At 33.0% G+C, this 19,088-nt stretch overlaps 1 protein-coding gene across 32 annotated transcripts in view; it reads left to right on the plus strand.

Moving 5' to 3' along the window:
- The window catches only part of LOC148621393 (rho guanine nucleotide exchange factor 28-like), a 145,580-nt gene that overhangs the window by 36,755 nt on the left and 89,737 nt on the right, over window positions 1-19,088 (plus strand). For all 32 annotated transcript variants that reach the window (XM_088575688.1, XM_088575689.1, XM_088575707.1 and 29 more), the window contains one exon: window positions 3,986-4,068. In XM_088575688.1, the coding sequence (XP_088431814.1) occupies window positions 3,986-4,068 (83 nt within the window). The remainder of the gene's footprint in view (window positions 1-3,985; window positions 4,069-19,088) is intronic.

A 19,088-nucleotide genomic window follows, 5' to 3' on the forward strand; every position in this document is an offset into this window, starting at 1 on the left:
ATCAATCTTTTTTGCTTCGTAGGCGTGCAAGATTTCCAGTGTTTTAAGATGCAGCGAGCTGAAGAAAAGTATTGCAAATGTGTTGGTTTCATGTTAGATACTTCATAATAGGACTTAGATTGTGATAAGATGGATTTGTTCTGTTTGTTAGAATTGATTTGCCAGGATTTGCTGAGGCTTACTTAAAAAACTTGTATTCTTTTTTGAACAGAATTTATTTTAATGGATTGTTACTATTTCAGTATATTGGTTGGTACCCAAATTACAATTAATTTCTTAAAATTTATTTAAAGAGGAAAAATGCCCATGACATATTGTCATACTGAAGTAATATACATACAAAATCCAGACACAAGAAGTCCTAAAAGAGGATGCTACACTGGATTCACTGCAAAGCTTAAGTAGCACTCCAGATAAGAATCATGCAAAATGTGATTGATGGTTTAAAAGTCTAAATATTTTTATTTTTGATATTTTGTTTAAAATGTTATAGTAAACATAAATTAACATATGGCTTTTCATATAACCCATGTTCTTAGGAGATAAAAAGTATATAGAATTTACTGTAGAATTCCAAATTAAGGGAGATAATGACACTAAAATACAGTAGAAACCATTGGATTTTCAATGTGGATTATCTCCTAAGAGCAGACAGATTAGAATGAATAATTATATATTGCATCATATAGACCTATAAAGCAACTTAATAACAAAATAAAAATATGTAGACTTTTTTGGGGTGTATCACATAATACAAAATTTGCATAATTCTTACAAAGACTACTACTCAAGTGTTTGTGGTTATTTACTTGCATAATGTTAAAATAAATTGTAAATATTTTGCAATCTATAGAACTTAAACAAGTTGATGTCCAGTACCCTAATATCTCATAAAAACTGACCTTTTGTCAATTGTTGGTTATCTTTGAATCGTCAGGTTTGTTGGTAATAGTTTTGTCAGATTAGTCAGGTATATCTAAAGCAATGTTTTTCAAAAGTCAAATTGTTTGACGCATAATCAATGGTGATTGATTGATTGTTGGGATTTCATGCCAGAGCAGCAATATTTCAGCTATATTCAGGCAATGAACATGAAAGGGATGATAAAATGAACATGTTTGTTTGTTGGGGTTTAACGTCCGAGCAGCAATATTTCAGCTATATTCAGACAATGAACATGAATTGGATGATAAAATGAACATGAAATGAAAAAAGAAAGAATGGGTCACAAGGATAATAGGGTCGACAAATTTTGATTGCCACTGGAAAAAGGGGGATGGGTAAGGTCGGGCAATTTAGCCTCCTGTGGCGGAGCGCAAAGGTTCCTACTCCTATCGAATACCACAGCAGGGTTCTTTAACGTGCGAGGAACGTGACATCTTTCCCAACACGGTGCACCACTATGGTTTGCGGTCAGGTTTTCCGTATTATAGCCTGACAACCCCAGCATGTAACATGCCAGGGGTACCCCATTCCACCACCTGGGGCACACATCCCAGTTGCTCTGTGGGCAGAGCGCCTAGCCCCCAGCTAGGTTTCTGACCACTATTTAGTTGCCTTTTACGACAAGCTTAGCGCTGCTGCAGGCCTATTCTTTTGACACCCAGACCTGCACAGGGCTAAAATGAACATGAAATGATGATGAAATGAAAAAAGGGATGTGACACAAGGATATTAGGGTCGACAAATTTTGATTGCCACGATTTCAAAAAGGGAGGGAGGGATGAGTAGGGTCCGGGCAGTTTAGCCTCCTGTGGCGTAGCGCAAAGGTTCCTACTCCTATCGAATACCACAGCAGGATTCTTTAATGTGTGAGGAACGTGGCATCTTTCCCAACATGGTGCACCACTGTGGTTTGTGGTCAGGTTTTCTGTATTAAAGCCTGACAACCCCCGCATGTAACATGCCAGGGGTACCCCATTCCACTTCCTGGGGCACACATTTCAGTTGCTCTGTGGGCAGAGCGCCTAGCCCCCAGCTAGGTTTCTGAGTATTATTTAGTCGCCATTTACGACAAGCTTAGCACTGCTGCAGGCCTATTCTTTTGACACCCACACCTGCACAGGGCCATAATCAAGGGAAAAAGGGGGTGACTTCAGCTTGGCATATTATATATGTTGTGTATTTGTATCTTGTTGTTCTTGGGATCTTGTTTCCATTGTAGGTTTTAATAATTTTATTCCCCCACCCCCACAACCAATTATTCCATATCTTTGCTGCACTATTATATTTAAAGTTAAGATAGCAAGTTTTAACTCATCCTTAAATTTGGAAATTGTGTAGGAGTCTGACTTTGGCTAAATGTAAACATTGGATTCCTCTATAAAGATTAGTTCTCAAAGTATGTAGTGGAATTCCATATCTTGTTTACTTTGAAATAATACCTAAATTTCACCAATCTTCATGAAATATCTACTGAATATGGAGATGAATATCTAGAAAACTTCAGTCTATTCCCACCCCGTGCAGGTCCGGGTGTTAAAAGAATAGGCCTGCAGCAGAGCTAAGCTTGTCGTAAAAGGCGACTAAATAGTGCTCAGAAACGTAGCCGGGGGCTAGGTGCTCTGCCCACAGAGCAACTGGGATGTGTGCCCCAGGTGGTGGAATCAGGTACCCCTGGCGTGTTACATGCGGGGGTTGTCAGGCTATAATATGGAAAACCTGACTGCAAACCATAGTGCCACAGGAGGCTAAATTGCCCAATCTTACCCATTCCTCCCTCTTTCTAGTGGCAATCAAAGTTTGTCGACCTTATTATCCTTATGTCCCATCCCTTTTTTTTATTTCATCATTTCATGTTCATTTTATCATCCATTTCATGTTCATCGTCTGACCAAGCTGAAATATTGTTGCTCAGACGTTAAATCCCAACAATCAATCAATCAATCAGTCTATTCCCTGAACACAGGAAAAGTGAAATTATCATTTTGGGTTAAATATCATTTTATCTAATGTTTTGTTCTGGTTTTCCTTAATGATAAAAAAAAAACAAAGTCCTTGAACCTGCCCACTGTTTTGATTGAAATAAGATGAAATGAAGACCTAATTAGTTTTGCCTCAATAAAAGAGTTCTCAATATGCAATAGAAAGCCAATGCTGTGATTTATTTCCTTCACATTGATCACAGTAATGCAGCCATCTATAACAGCCAAATCTGGCTTTCCTAGAAGAATTGTACATTTATCAGCGGAAATCAATTGAAAAGGTCAGCTGATCATTAGGGAGGAGAATCTTTAGACAGGTATATACTGAGGTGTAAAAGTTCAGCAACACATTTCATGCAGTTATTTACTTTTTATGCAACAAAATCAAAAATTGCTGTCATCCTCTGTGTCATTGTCCATAGACACCTGTTTTCGTGCAGTAAGGAAGATTGGTATTGATTATAAGGGTTATAGCCCAACAATTTAAATATTAGGGGCCAAAAGTGGCCAAAAACAAGTATTTCATAGAATTTAACAATATAAATGAAATACATAAAATATATTTTGCTGACTTTGTTCCTGAGATAGCATAATTAACTCGTAGATTTCTGAAATTAAAGCAAACAAAAGTTGTTCAGGGGTAAGTTTACAGATAGGAATTATCTGAAGATTGATTTGTTTTCTCCATTGGGGCATGCAATGTAGTGTTGCTGCAGTTGTTGTATTCAGTATATAAATAAGATGTTTTCACTGCTCAGGTACATCATTATCCAGGTAAATTTTGATTGGCTCGCTATACATAGATATTTGTTTTGGCACAGACAGCCCTACCATTAACAACTGATAGTAAAAGTGATTCATTCATATTGAGGCGCAGATTGTTGAAGAAAAACATTCTGGATTTGAAATAAAAATGGACTCCTCAAAACATGACCTATAGTTTTATGATTTTGATGGTATAGTGTTACAAAGAACACTGGCCAGCTCAGCTCTTGGCTGGTATAGTTGTGAGAAATTCTGGTATATAATTCTAAGGAAATTATTTTCTTGGTTTATTCCAGAGGGAAGTCTTGCTGATCTGCATGGGTTCAACCAACAGATATTTCGCTTGAGGGAATACCATAGGAACAAGCTTGTTCAACAGGTAAGGATGGTGTAGTAATTATATGTCTGTCTGTCTGTAAGTTATGGTATGGTGGTCTTATGATGTGGTGAAGATTAATGTTTAGTTGTTACATAATGCTTTTTTTGTTTGACGTTATGATGTAATTTCTGTAGGAAGAAAGTGAGGTTTGTATTTAAAAGTTACTGGCTGAACTTTTATTTATTTAACACTTCATGAGCACAGAATGACATCAAATAATATGATTTTAACTTGTACTTTTTACAGAGTAAATTCAATCACTTTAATCAAAATAAGTATTTTTTGTAAGTTCAGAAATTATTGTGAATGATATGAATGTCTTAAAATGGAGTAATAAACATTATGAAACTTTCAATATAACTGATTTTGCTCAATGTAGCTACAATTTACCTTATACTGTTTTTTTTACTATTGCGATATGCAATAACCAATGCATACAAGCATTTCAGGATTTACAGTTTTCTTAAGTGCAATACACTCTACCTTGTAATAGTATATTAGTTGAATTTGAATATTATGTTTTATAAAACTTTTATCTAGTGTAATTTTCAAGTTCAAATCTGGGCATGTGCTTTCAATAATGTGTCATTATATACAAGGTATACAGGTAATTTTTTTATGTTTACTACTTTTTAAAATGAGGTGTTAGTTAGGGTTCTTTCAGATTTGCTGTTTCAACTTCTGTTTCTTTTGTTATATCTTAGCCCCTTTTAAAAAAATGTTTTTTGTAATTGTGAAACATTTGATTTTACTTTAACTTTTTATGGACTTATACTTCAGAGATTTTGTTTCTGTTTTTCAAAAGTGCCCCCTTCTGTTGGATTTGGGAAGAAAAAACCCATTTGGCACCAAAAAAAGCAAAGACAAACTGTGAAACAGCACGTATTCGGGGGGGGGGTAAATTCAAGGTTACAAAATCACTGTACTAACTAGTGTCTGTCGTTAGTTCGACATTTGAATAAAACGATGAATTTCAGCCAAAATATCAATGCAATGAACTATTTTGCACCTGTAAATCAAGCTAATTTGCTATAACTTCTAAAGTTCCTCATGATATTCTCTTTAAACTCTTAGTAAAGAATGTGCTTAATCTTGTGAGCAATTATACTTAATTTTCTCAGGTTTTTACTTAAAACAAGAAATATGAAATTTGATGTGTGTCTTTTAAATGAATTTGCCATGTATCTGGATCACTTCAATGATTTTTATCAAAGTGAGAGGTTTTCACTGATTTTCAATTTAGAAATAAAAGCCAAATGCATTGACGAGCGGAATGTTTTGTCAAAATACATGTACCCAGTATTCTCATGTTATTAAGATATATCACAAAATCAAGTGTTTGTACAAATTTAGTCTAATTTACATGTCTAAGCTTCATTACCAAAATATGACTACCATCAATCCATTGAAAGCTTTTTGTCAGCAAGGAAACCACCCATTTCACTTATAGATTTTATATAAACTGAAGATACATGTATACCATAACAGCTTGCAAAGTTATTCAGTTCAACCTGCAAAGATATCTATCTCAAATTTCATTTTGGGATTTTAGCTCACCTTGTGGAAGGCCATGTGAGCTATTGCCATCACTTGGCGTCTGTTGTCGTCGTTGACAATTTTTCAAAACTCTTCTCCTCTGACACTTCTTGACAAATTGGAACCAAACTTATTGTGAATGTTCCATAGGGTATCCTGCATAGAACTGATGTGGGGACTTTTGATCCATTGAAAAACTTGGCCGCCGTTACTACAAATAATTAAATAGGGGTCAGACAGTAGTTTTTCACATGTTTCTCCAAAACCTTTTGGTTTAGCCAAATTCTTTCAATTGCTGAAATGATCTTTATTATAAGGCATACAAAATTTCGCCAGGGATCAAAGTTGTCAGGCGATTCCTTGAAAGTCATTGCCCTTGAAAGATGAAAAGTGATGTTTTGTTTTTTTTACAGTTTTCAGCCAATATCTTGAAAACTTTAATAGAAAGATACTTCCAATTGCTGAAATGATCCTTATGATAAGTCCTACCAAAGTCTTCTTGAGTCAAAATTGTTGGACAGCTTGATAAATTTATTGCCCTTGAGAGACAAACTTAAACCAGGTGAGCGATTCAGGCTTCTGGGAGCTTCTTGTTTTCTTTCTCACAACAAAATAGTGGGAAAAGAAGTATTTTTTTTTATAATCAAAATGTTTTCTACGTGAATAAAACAAGATATCACCTCTTCTTGACCATAGGCTTTGTTATCTGTCTGTGATTTTAATATTTTCCCATTCTAGGACTAGGGGTTCAAATTAGCACTAGTCTAAGGTCTAGGGCCCTCAATTCCTGATGCAGGACTTTTGAAATATAATTTACCTAAGTCTTATTATGGACCATACACTTTCTTATAGAGGACCCTTCATTTAGAGTGCAAAAAATCCAGGACAGTAAATTTGAACCCCTGAATACACCTATAGTAACTGTCAGTGTCTCCACTACTAATGATCTACAGTTTACCGCTATCACTTTTAACAGTAAGTGTGTCAGAAGTACTTCCATTGACCTTCACAATAAAATAATTTATTCCCATAAGTCATCTTCATCCTGTTGATAATGTCATAAACTCTAACTTATGTCACATCATCACTGTGTGGTCATTTTGTCTTGACCCATTCTTCAATAAGGGAGAGACATAATGAATTTATCTCTTTCTAATCAAGTGTGAGGGGTGTTCAGTCAATATTCTATGGTGAGAAATGAAATTGATATTTACGGTATGACCATGTTGAAAATCTTATGTCATGGAATACAGAAAATTGGAAAATTTGTTAAACATTAGAAAACCGTAGAAAGATCAGAGTAACTAATTGTCTGTTGCTTGGTATGAATTGCACTCTTTTTGGAAAATACGTGTATAAGGCAAAGGGGTTAGATTGTGTAGGAAATTTATGATGGGATGGTTCAAATTTACATGAAACATGTCTTTTAAAATTTGAACACACATTATACTTAAGGTTTGAATTTATTTTTTGTTTTAACATATTTGGGGTTTTGTTGACAACCATGTATAGTTTGAAATTTATTGTCTTGGTACAGATTTATGTTAAGCATGTTCTTTATACATATAATAAGTTTGTTTGAAGATTTGTTTTACCCTCAAATTTGTGGACAAAGTAATACGATTTTAGGCTTTGTCTACAAAGGTTTTTTTTAGCATCCTTGCTTACCTTTTTGGGTATCACACGGACTGATAGGCTTTGCCTATGAAGGATTGAGCTACTTGTTCTCGTATCATGGTTGCTGATGATGCATCACTGATTTGATATAAGGTGATGTCTTTACCAATGGGAATTTAAGACTTCCAAAAACACCCACTCTCTTCCTGTGTTAAAAGTTTCAATCATTTCTAAATTATGTGTCATTTGGCGATTCAGGTATCAGTCCTCCTATGTATATTGAACGTCACTGATACTCTGTTATTAAATATGTTAGTGCTTGTATGTAATAATGCGTTGTACCAAAGTTTCTTTACCCTGAAGAAAAAAGCAAGCTTTACACTCAGGTTGTCTTTAAGTTACATTAAAGTAAGTGGCTTAATACTCCAATGACCCATAGGTTATCAGTCTACTGGCAATTTATAAACAGCCAAGTATCTTCAAGTTGACAAAGAAGGTTCTCAAGACTGCGTAATCGCATTAATGAAATCCTGATTGATTTAGTTATGTCCTAGAAAAATCAGGATATCTTCAGTAAGGAAAGGACCTTGGTAATTCAAGATAATAGATGTTGTCTGAAAAAGTAGAAGTAAGCAAGAATTTATGACATCATTCACCCTTCTATTGTAAATATTTGAAAATTCCATTGATACTGTAAAAAGCCTTTGATACCAGTATAGTTTTGTAAATGTGGAACTATGGTCTTTCTGTAGCTAATAATCATTCTTTTTAGAAGCAACATTGGAAACAAAAATTTTTCTCATTATTACCTTGTTTGTTTTCCATTTTTTGTCTAAATATATGATTCCAATAAAGATATGATGCTAACATTTATGATGTATTAGTAAATAGTAGTAAATGGATGTAACATTATTACTGAAGTAGTAAAATCTAGGCAGTTGTCAAATGGATTTGTTAAAAAGGGAAGGCTGTATAACAAATTGCAATATCAAGGCAAAAACCAGAAAGTTGGGAACAACCACAATGGTTCTGATTTTGATCCACTTATTAATCTAAATTTTATTGCTCTTTTAGTAAATATTTTTTGCTTGTTGAAAAATGGGAAACTTAATTTTTTCATTGCTTAATTAACTTCATTTTACGGTAAGGGAAATCAAGGTAACCAGGGAAAGGTAATAAAAAAAGAACATAATTTAGAATAGTTGAAATTTTAGACTGCAAAATGAAATGTCTTTATATTATAATCTGGTTCATATTAAAAGATACATATAACTTGGGATTGTGTTCATGCTTCCTCTTTCTGATCAGTGTTCAATGTTTGTGGTCTTATCAGTCTGCATTTGGAGGAGCAACTTCTTTTATTGCATCAGGCACAGGTGAGAATCGTGAGCCAGTTTTAAAGGCTATAACATTTACCTTAGGTAAGTGATAACTGTCTTCTGATTCTACATGTAGCTGATCAGCTGACTGATAGTGCAATCCATCAGACTGTTTTGACATTAATGTTTTGCATCCTTCATCAAATTTTCTCTGTCGGAGATAAATAAGTTTTAGCTTGAAAATATTTGAAAGTTTTGTCTACTATTTTAAGAGGCTGAGATAAGGCCAAAATAGATGTGCTATTTTTGGTACAGGTTCTTCAAGTGTTGACAGGTTAATTGTTTGTATCAGAATTGAAGTTCATTGGGTTTTTGTTTCTTTCCCTACAATATTATTGATGTTCAATATGTTTCTGTATTTCTTCCTCAAAACAACATTTTACGGTTCTATTAGCCAACTTCTTGAAGCTGATACTTCTTTTTATGTTTTTTGTGGTGACTTTTCATTACAACTCTTTAAGAATATGAACAAAATAGTAAGTATTGACAATTTATTTAATTTTGTTGAATAATAGCGTCAATATCTTATGATGTGTTTTTTTTTTTTTTATTAAACAGTTTTGTGCAGTTCACTTCTGTATTCTTAACTAAGAAGTTTGTATTATCAATTTACAGTACAATGTATTATTTGTCATTTTGCATCTTGTTTCTGTACCCTTCTTGTCAAATATTTTTGTAGGTATTTGGTCTTCTGCTGCTGTTGAATTTTTTGAATTTATTGATGTTCATAAACAGGGGCAGATTCAGGCGGGGGTGTGGCAGGTGTGCGGCCCTCCCCCCCTAAAATTTGTAAAGAATGGGTTGTCAGGTTTAAATTTATGCAGTTTTAGCTTGAAACTTTAATTTCTCGCTAATTTTACCACAAAAGATATCTACATTGCACCCATTCTAGAAGAATATTTCAAAAATTTAATCTAAAAAAAAATTTTCGCCTCGCTCCGCTCAGCAAAATTTTAACTGTGCACCCCACCTAATCTAAATTCCTAGATCCGCCCCTGATAAATGTAATCTGACCACATGTTTGTGAAGTGTAGGATATCTTGATGCTTGAATCATTCCAAACCAGTAATTAATGAACAATATAACATTAAGTGTAATGATAGAGTTAATACTAATCTCATTAGCCCATAGAGTCCTCAGCTCATTTAATGTCTGTAAGAACTAAATAGAAAAGCATCTAGTGACAATTTATTTGTAATCACTTAGAATTTGTTTTAGATTGATTGATTGATTGTTGGGGTTTAACGCCTGAGCAGCAATATTTCAGCTATATTCAGGTGATGAACATGAAATGGATGATGAAATGATGATGAAATTAAAAATGGGGTGGGACACAAGGACAATGGGGTCAACAAATTTTGATTGCCACTGGAAATAGGGAGAAGTGGATAGGGTCGGGCAATTTAGCCTTATGTGGCAGAGCCCTATGGTTCCTACTCCGGGAGAATACCACATAAGGGTTCTTTAACGTGCAAGGAACGGAATTTGTTTTAGAAGTCTTTGACTTCTCTTATGAATCTCATCATAGATGGTTGCAGTCTCTGTTTACAATGATGCTGAATAGGAATGGTGTGCAAGTAGCCAATGGAAAGTGTCCTGAAGAATTAGAATAGGGTTTCAGTAGAGTTGTAACTGCCTTAGTGGTCTCTGGTTAGTGTGCTCGTATCGATGCTGGAGGTCATGGATTCAGTTCTTGGCTGTGTCACACCAAAGACTTTAAAAAAATTGTTATTCACTGTTTCTCTGCCAAGCCCACAGTATTAAAGGGGTTGGCTCAGAGTCAGAATAATGTGTCAGAGTGAGGTTACATACCTGCCCATCGGTTGTTGCTTCTGTGAGCTAGCACAATAAGATCTGGCTCAGAGTCAGATTTATGCGTCCGAGTAAAGTTACATACCTGCCCATGGGTTGTTGCTTCTGTGAGCTAGCACAATAAGATCTGGCTTAGAGTCTAGTACAAAGCAGGGTCTGTTCAATTGGTCAATCATTCTGGTCCTGAAATGAATAAAATATCTGTCATAGGACGTTGAACCCTACTGAAGCGAGGAAATTAGTCAATCAATTATCAGAATTTCTCATAGCCAATGATTACTTTTTATATAGTTAACATTATTTTGGTTTCTTTGTGGCCTTTTTGAAATATTTTTGATTCAAAATCAGCTTTGCATTATATTATTCTAACTGGGTAACATTTGGAAAAATAAAGTGAAAAAATTTTTTATTTGATGTGACAACTGAGTACAACATTGGCCCGTTTGCCAACAACTTGTGGAGGCTTGCAAAGTCATCAAAATTATTTGATTTGACCGTATTTTAGTTAAAAACTTTAACTGAATTATACATAATTTCATTTGTTAGTTGATTTTTAAGGTCATATCAAATATTATTTTTTGGGGAAAGCATGTCACACTTCTGAATACCCCTTCTTTCAAGATCCCTCCACTTGAGCAGAATGAAAACAAAGTAATGAGTTTTAGAGCTCATTTGGGAGTTTTAAATTACTGTGATTTTTTGTTTCATTGGATTTCAAGTTGAGTTTTTCCAATTTCTATCTCTGACGTGTTTTCTATTATTTCTGAATTGTTAGATAGTGCTTTTCTCAATTCTGTGATATTAGATTTAAGTTCGGAGAGGTCAATAAACCCAGTGTAATATACTCTGCTACAAAGGTTCATAATGAAGGAGAAATTGTTTTAAAGAGAATGATGACACTTTTCTTTATTTGTTGATGCATTGTAGATGATTAGGTTGAAAAACAGTTTTGAGAGTATAATTAGTAGTCAATCTCAATGTTTCCCATCTTGTTTGTCTTACATAAATCAGAAGATGATTTTTTTATTGTAGAATTCTTGTCAGGATAGAGGAAAGCTGTCTCTTGTTTATTTATATTTAAATTCCAATTATTTGTGTAGAGTTATAAGATTTATATACCAAAAAAGGAGAGTTAGGCACATTACTTGCTTCAGCTCAGCTGTTTTTCATTTTGGGGTAAAAGTTTCGCTTTTTTTTTGTTTTGTTTTTTTTTTTTTTTGTTTAGAAAATGGGTGATTTTATTTTCACATAATGCAATTTTCGCTCTCCTGGACTTTATTATGCATAATGAGGAATAACTCATAATTTTTGGGGACAATGATTTGTGTGCATACTCATGTCTACTGCAAATATAGAAAAAAAGATATATTGACTGTGAAGAGAACCATGGTATTTGCAGAGGGTTTTCTTTCTCTTTCTTTTTTCTAAAGTTGTCTTGTTGGGAGAGACACCTATGAGACAGCCATTTGAATGCAGTATCTGTCACCTCCTGTGGTGCTGCAGTACATTTTTTATAACTATCACTACTGGTATTGAAGAGCAAAAAATTGTGTTCATAAATTTAAGCTTCTTTGTTTTTACTTAGATGTAGATAATAAAAGTTTTTGACTTTTTCAACTGGTAGCATACTGTACTGGTAATATTAAAGAATTGATATATGAACTGTTATACTGATAGGTATAAGTGTATCTGAGGGTGAAGTCATGAAGGTTTCAGTTCTTTAAATGTATTACTAGTTCTTGTGTAGTATGGTTTTTATATTGATAGCTTCTCGTTTCGATTTTCACTTTATGTTCCATTGACAGGTAAAGCAGTATTTTTTGCCCAGTTTCTTGTCCTAAAACAATTGTATGAGGCCTCATGCATGTTATTTGACAGTAACTAAAATTATCCTGGGATCCATCTATCATACCACTGCATTCTAAATAAGAGAATGCCTCAATTATTTTGTTTTTCTTCCTATTGAAATTCGGAAACCCACGTCATCAAATCTATTTTTGAATATGAAGACGTCAATTTCATCAATCTTAACGACTTCAGTGGTCTAACTTCATGTAATGACTATATGATCATACCCGGTTCTGCTGTAAATTTCATGTACTGTTGCAATTCTGATATTTCTACGACATAGAAATGGCATATGGCAGGAGTATTTGATGAACCACTGAGAATGTTTTTATAATTATAGATGCATTTTTTTATTTACAGATAATGATAGTCTTGATTTCAAAGCTTTTTTATTTTATGTTTTGTGGATCTGAATTTGTGGTTTCTTTTAATTATAATGTTATTGATTCTCACTATTCTGATTCTAGAATTTGAGCCAGTTTCTTCAAAGTGTTTTCTATGATTTGGTTGGTTTAACTACTTCTCAGATGACTTGATAAATGTGATATCATGGACTGTGTGATATGAATAAATAGCTTTCTGGTTGGGTGTCATGTGATTGTGTGGCATTGTCCACAAAACTATTTGGTCAAAAACAACATTATTATGTTAATTTTTAAATTGTTCTCCTGACCTGGTGACATCAGATGGACAATTTGTAGAATTTCTGCCATGAAAAGTGCCCTATGTCAAGCAGTCAATAACCCCAGAAGGAAAAACTCATGAAAGTTGAATATTGCAAAATTTTAACTTACTTTGTTTAATTTTAATACATAACTAACTTGTTGAAGCTCCATCATGTTGAAGTTCAGTAACTGGAAATTGATATTTGTGATATTATGAAGCTTATAATTATTTTTTCCCCTACCTCATAAGGAATATTACCAGTAGACCAATAAATAATGTCTGCAATATGAATTCAATAGTTTTCTATGATAATTTATAAAAGTTTTTCCTGCAGTTTACTGTTTGGTCAGGTTTGATGAGTTATTGGTCATTCTACACTTCACTTACTGTAGCTTGTAGGCTTAATGACTTTTAGGATCTTGATTCTTAAAATTACTGCTAATTGGATTGGAGTTTATATGGACTCGCTTATTGCAACAAGTACAAAATAATCATGGCAAATACTGAATTCTATTAAATGTAGCCAGTAGTCTACTGTTTAATGTAAAAAAAAAACCCATGGGATCTGTTTGAATAGAAAAATATCTCTGATTGCCAAACTTAATTCTTCTAAAACTCGTATAACGTAATCTAATTGAATTATGAGGTTATACAAAAATGTATTCCTTATAATTTTGTACTCATGCTATTTTTCTTAGATTTTTCTTCAGTTCATGAGAATCGATGCTTAAAAACTTCTAAACAACAAACAGGGAGTGATTGTTCTTACTCGAATCAAGTGTGCTGTATAAATGATAGCTTCCTTTCTGACTTGTTCACCCTATTTCAATGACATTCTTTAAGACTATATTTTTTTTTCTAGATTCAGGCTTTATTTGAATAAGTGAAAATGAGGTATTACAGTTCAGTAATAGATACTTTGATTTGTTAAACATGTAAGGTGATGTTTCAGTTTAATATACTATAAACCAGGAGATTTTTGAGATGGTAATTTTATTTTAGCTTTTAGCTATTTTCACAATAGGTATTGTAACATGAAAATAAAACTGTCACAAATATTTTCTTTGAAGAACATTATAATATGAATTTGAAATGATCGCAAATTTAAAAAATGCAAGAAAGTAGATAAATCACAGAAATTGTGAATAAAAAACACCCAAAAAAGTTTTACAGTTTACAGCCTTTTTATACGTTCGTCTAAGACGGGACATGTTATGGTATACCGTCTGTCCGTCATCCAAACTTCAGACAATATTTTTTTTAGTTTTCTGACAATAATTCAATCACACTTTGAACAACTTTTATAAAACTTTGTTGAATTGTTCATATCTATTGTCGTAAGCTCCCTTTCGATTTTTATAAATTTCAGATGTTTAGTTTCCGTGTTATGAATTTTTTACCTAAAGAAAGGGAGATTTTCAAATTTTCGGACAATTACTCAAAAACTCTTTCACCAACTTTTATGAAAATTTGGTGAATTGTTCATATCTATTAACATAAGTTCCCATTCGATTTTTATAAATGTCAAATTTAACGTTTCCATGTTATGAAGTTTGACTCTTTAGAAAAAGGCGGAAATGGCGAGGGAAACTTTATTTGTTGAAAAATCGTTGAAAATGGACCATTTGTTATGATGGTCGACTAATAAATATGAAAGGTTCTTAGTAACCTTGTCAGAAAAGTGTGTTTTGAACAAGATAGAAATGTATGAGTGAAAAATCAAGAAAACAAACTTAGTTAAACTTAGGTAGCCTTGATAGTGCCATTTTTTTTTCGTGCATTTTTTATGTACTTTTTTTTGGGGGGGGAAGAAGTGTATGCTTTTTAATGGTTCTTAATTTCAAAAGCGCCGAATTAATATTTAGTTTTTTGTGAACTGAATTGCTTCAATATCAACTTATGCCCTACAACAATCACCCTTTGAAATCATGCATTTATCAATATAATCAAGCCTGACCACAAGTCATATGGGACAGATTTCCAGATAATTATTCAACAACAGAACATTTTTCTTACCACTACATCTTGAACTTCAGCACCTGTAAAGTTCATCTGTTACAAAAGCAATCATTATATCTAAACACATTAGCCATCATCTATAATTATTAATCATAGAGCTTGGTATAAATGAACTACTGGAAGATTTCCTTCATAGATTGACTGGTATAGCTAATTACCATGGTAGAAATCATTTCTCACTCTCAGTAGCTACAGATTGACCCTGGTGTAATTCTAATTTATTATGTCTACTACAGGTGTGATGTTAGCAATGATGGGACTAAGTCTATCACATCCTTTTGTTGTATAATAATGACCCTTTGACCTTAGAAATGTGTAAATTATGAGATTTTGACACGAAATAAGAATTTGCTGTTTTTAGAAACTGGAATTATGGGTAAAATGATTGACAATAGTTGTTATAGGAACAACTGATTTTTAACCAATGATGTCATAATATTTTCCTTTTAAGCCAGTCCGATAATTTTGGTGTACTCTTTGGAAGTAAATACCCATGATGCATTAGATTTTTTAATGGTGGTTTGAGGCAACTTTTTTGTCTGTGCTATTCTCTGTCATAAAAATGTTTTTTATATTTCATTCTTTGATTGACTTGCTTGTTTAACCTTTGTAAAAAGGGGATAAAGTTACCTTGTCTTTTCTTCAGTTGTAAGCACATATGACAAAAGTGGTCAATTAATGTACACTCTCCTCTGAAACATGTTTCCTTTCTGTAATACTACATAAGATTGTTCATCTTTTTTTCAAATAGAAGAATTATTGGATACTACTATTTGTCTCTCTAAGGGTCGAACAAAATTTTTAGCACCTTTTTAATTTTAATGATTAATTTAAGCAATTTTGTTGTTTAGATGAAAGAGTACAGCATGTATTTACTATTGTTTTCCACATTTTTGTTTGAAGGCAATTAGGAAAAGGGACCCTTGGCCACAAGAAATGGGAGGACTAATCATATGCTTTGAAAACATTTTTCAGTCATTATTACACTGTATACACCTTGTTACAGTATCACATGTCTTAAAAGTCTTTAAACATTACTGATTGTTTTGTCTGTTTGCCAAAGTTCAAGGTTACTGTTGCTAAAAATAGAGTAAAAATGTTGCTGCTTTATTGAGCAGGTTACCTTGACTGGTTCTGTTGTATGGGATGTTTCAATTGGCAGTAACTTTTATGGTTATTGACTGTTAACCTTGGAATACTCCACTTGAATTTATGTCTTCTTAATGAAGCAGAGCCTCTGCTGTAGCCTCTGAAAGCTCTGTATTTTATGTTAAGGGAGATGTCAGTTCAATACTGTTAAATAAAAAACTGTGATTGATTACTTGTCAATACAAAGTCAAGGTTTTGGCTAATGACCAAAAAGGTCTCAATGGAATTAAAGAATAGGGGACAGTTGAACTGATATTGGTCTTTTGTATTAGATCTGCTTGTTGTCAGAAAATCTCCAGTCGAAACCCATCATTGTAACAAATAAACTGATGTAATTTTCTATTCCCCTTGTTCAGGAAATAATGATTTTGGGAAATTAGATAAATACGGAGGAAAGTGACTTATGGTATTAAGGTCATAAGTAGGAAAACCTACTGTAACTAGAAATTTGTACTAAATGAAGTTTGGCTGTAATGGAGTTTTTAATATGACTGAAAAAGGCAAAAATTTTATATATTTATCAGACTGTTTGAAAACTGGTTATAAAGTAGTTATGTTAACTGAGTCTTTACATCTCTGAAGTCGTAACCAAAGATAACCATGGAATTTAGATTTTTTTTTTTTTATTACATCTGAAGTTTGTAAATAGCGAAAAGTGATTGTGTATAAATTCTCCTTTAGAAATGAGTGGTTTAAATTATTTCTCCACTCTCTATGGATAAATCCTAATTTAACCACAGAGAGTGGAGAAGAGAAAGTCAAGAATAGGCTGAAGGAGAATTGGTTTCTCCATGAAATCTGTAGAAAACTTGGAAGTGTAAAATGGCAGGAAAAGTCTTTATTCAAAGCCAGGTGGTTATAGTATCACATTCATTTTTTATTACCAATCTAGAATGGGAAAAATTGTAGTTTTTGTGTGTGCAAAATCATCAAGTAACTTGTTATACTTTTTAATTTTGAATTATCTTGCAAAGGAGCTACATTTTAGCTATTTATAGTGGTAGTATGTATACAAAGTTCCCATAAAACTTACAAAACAAAGGCCACAAAACCTCAGTTTCAAAATTATAAAGAGCAATCAATTTGGCTTCGAGTTGTTACAGTTCATTGTAAAGCAAATATTATTGTGAGGTCCTTATTTTTTATTTTAGATCAAATGGATTTTGATTGATTGATTGATTGATTGTTGGTGTTTAATGTCGGAGAAGCAATATTTCAGATATATTTAGACAACAAATGGATATTGAAGGTCACCTTATGAAGATCAAACTTCTGCCTGAACTTATTATATATGTCTTATAATTGATGCATTATGGTAAATATAGTATTCTCCCTCAGTGTGACTTACTGTCAGTACATATATTGTACAAGAAGTTTACCCTTTATGTAATTTTAATACCTTTTGGTTCAATGTTTGCCTTTTTGGCTGGATGTTTTGTTTTCTGTTTCTTTGCTCTTCAACTTTTCATTTCAGAGTTACTAGTGTTTCAACACCAAAATAGAGTAGATGGGCTAATTATGTTCTATGGCACAGATATTTATCTTTAAATAGCTCAAAGTTGATAACCAAGAGCTGCTTAAATTTCTGTAATAAGCAACTAAGCGACTATATAAGTTAACCTCTTTATGGTATTAAGTATACTTGCCCTTGTTCAGCCCCAGAAAGGAACATTTTTATTTCATTGGATGGAATTGTGGAACACATCATTGGGTGGCATCTTATGACTAGAGTTTTGAAGTAGTACTTCCAAAGAAATGATTCTGGTAGTCTCCTTAATGCTAACTAAACTAGACATTAATTTAAAATGTTAAGTTCCATCTAATATTTATGTAACCTTCATATATTAGTTATATATTGCCAAACTCAAATTCAAACCCTACTTTGAAATTTCAAGTTTTCTGAATCCTTTCCATAAAATAAACTATACCACCCAAACTTTCATAATCATCCATTGATTTGATTGCTGATCAGGAAACCCATAAATCAGATTATATTCATCTATTTACTTTAAAAAAAAACCCCTGAAGAATGTGTTTGTTGCATGCAAAGGTGGTATAAAACAGCATAAGAAATGCCATAAATGATGCAGTGAAATTCCTTGCCAATAGTAATTTACCAGTGTCTGTTTCTTATGTTTGTTTGTGTCTATTAAAGGAAATTATTGTGTTTGATCTATCTCAGAGTGTCTTTGGTTTTGACTATGTATATGTTACATATCTTGAGATAAATTTAATCATTAAAGAACCTCAACTAAGATTATGAGTTGTTATAAACCTTTTTTTTTTTTGGCACTACAAGTTCTCTTATTATTTTTTTATTTATTTCTATGTTTAAACAAAGCATCTATATTCAGTTTAACCAATTTCTAAGACTGAATGGAATAAGAATGATGGCTTATATGATTTATACAGAGCCTTATGATTATTAACTTACTAGGCCAAAATAAAAAGATTGTTTCCCCTCGCCCGACCAGCTCAGTGAAAAACTTGCCGTCCCTAAAGTTTTTATTCCCAATATTTTAACTGATTATGAATTTCTTGGGTTCTGGTTCAGCAAAATGATGGCTCTTACCAGACAGTTTTAATTACTGTAATGAAAAAAAAAACATCATTAAAATGAGGTTGCAACTTTCAAATCAAACTTTTGTTGACTCCTATTGAATATAACATGAGGGCTGGTTAAAGGCTTTTTTGGTGGTCTTTTAAAGTATTTTTCATTTTGTATTTAGTTTATACACCAATGCATTGGTTGCATATCACCATATCTATACTTTTTTCAACACAGTCGGTATAGTTTCGCCTTTTACCCTTTTACCTTAAGGACGCTCTTCTATGGAAATGCATTTCATCTGATCGCAATTCTGTTTCCCGATTGGCCAAATACTGATACCTTAGTGGCGTTTAACAAAACGGTATTGAAATTTTGAAATTACGTTTAAAAAAATTGTATCGAAAATTTGAAATTGTGCCATGTGTTATTTCCTTAAAAGAAAT

Source organism: Perna viridis, chromosome 3 (assembly GCF_037379345.1).
Source record: "Perna viridis isolate PV_CMFRI_1.1 ecotype Kerala chromosome 3, ASM3737934v1, whole genome shotgun sequence".
Lineage (NCBI taxonomy): Eukaryota > Metazoa > Mollusca > Bivalvia > Mytilida > Mytilidae > Perna > Perna viridis.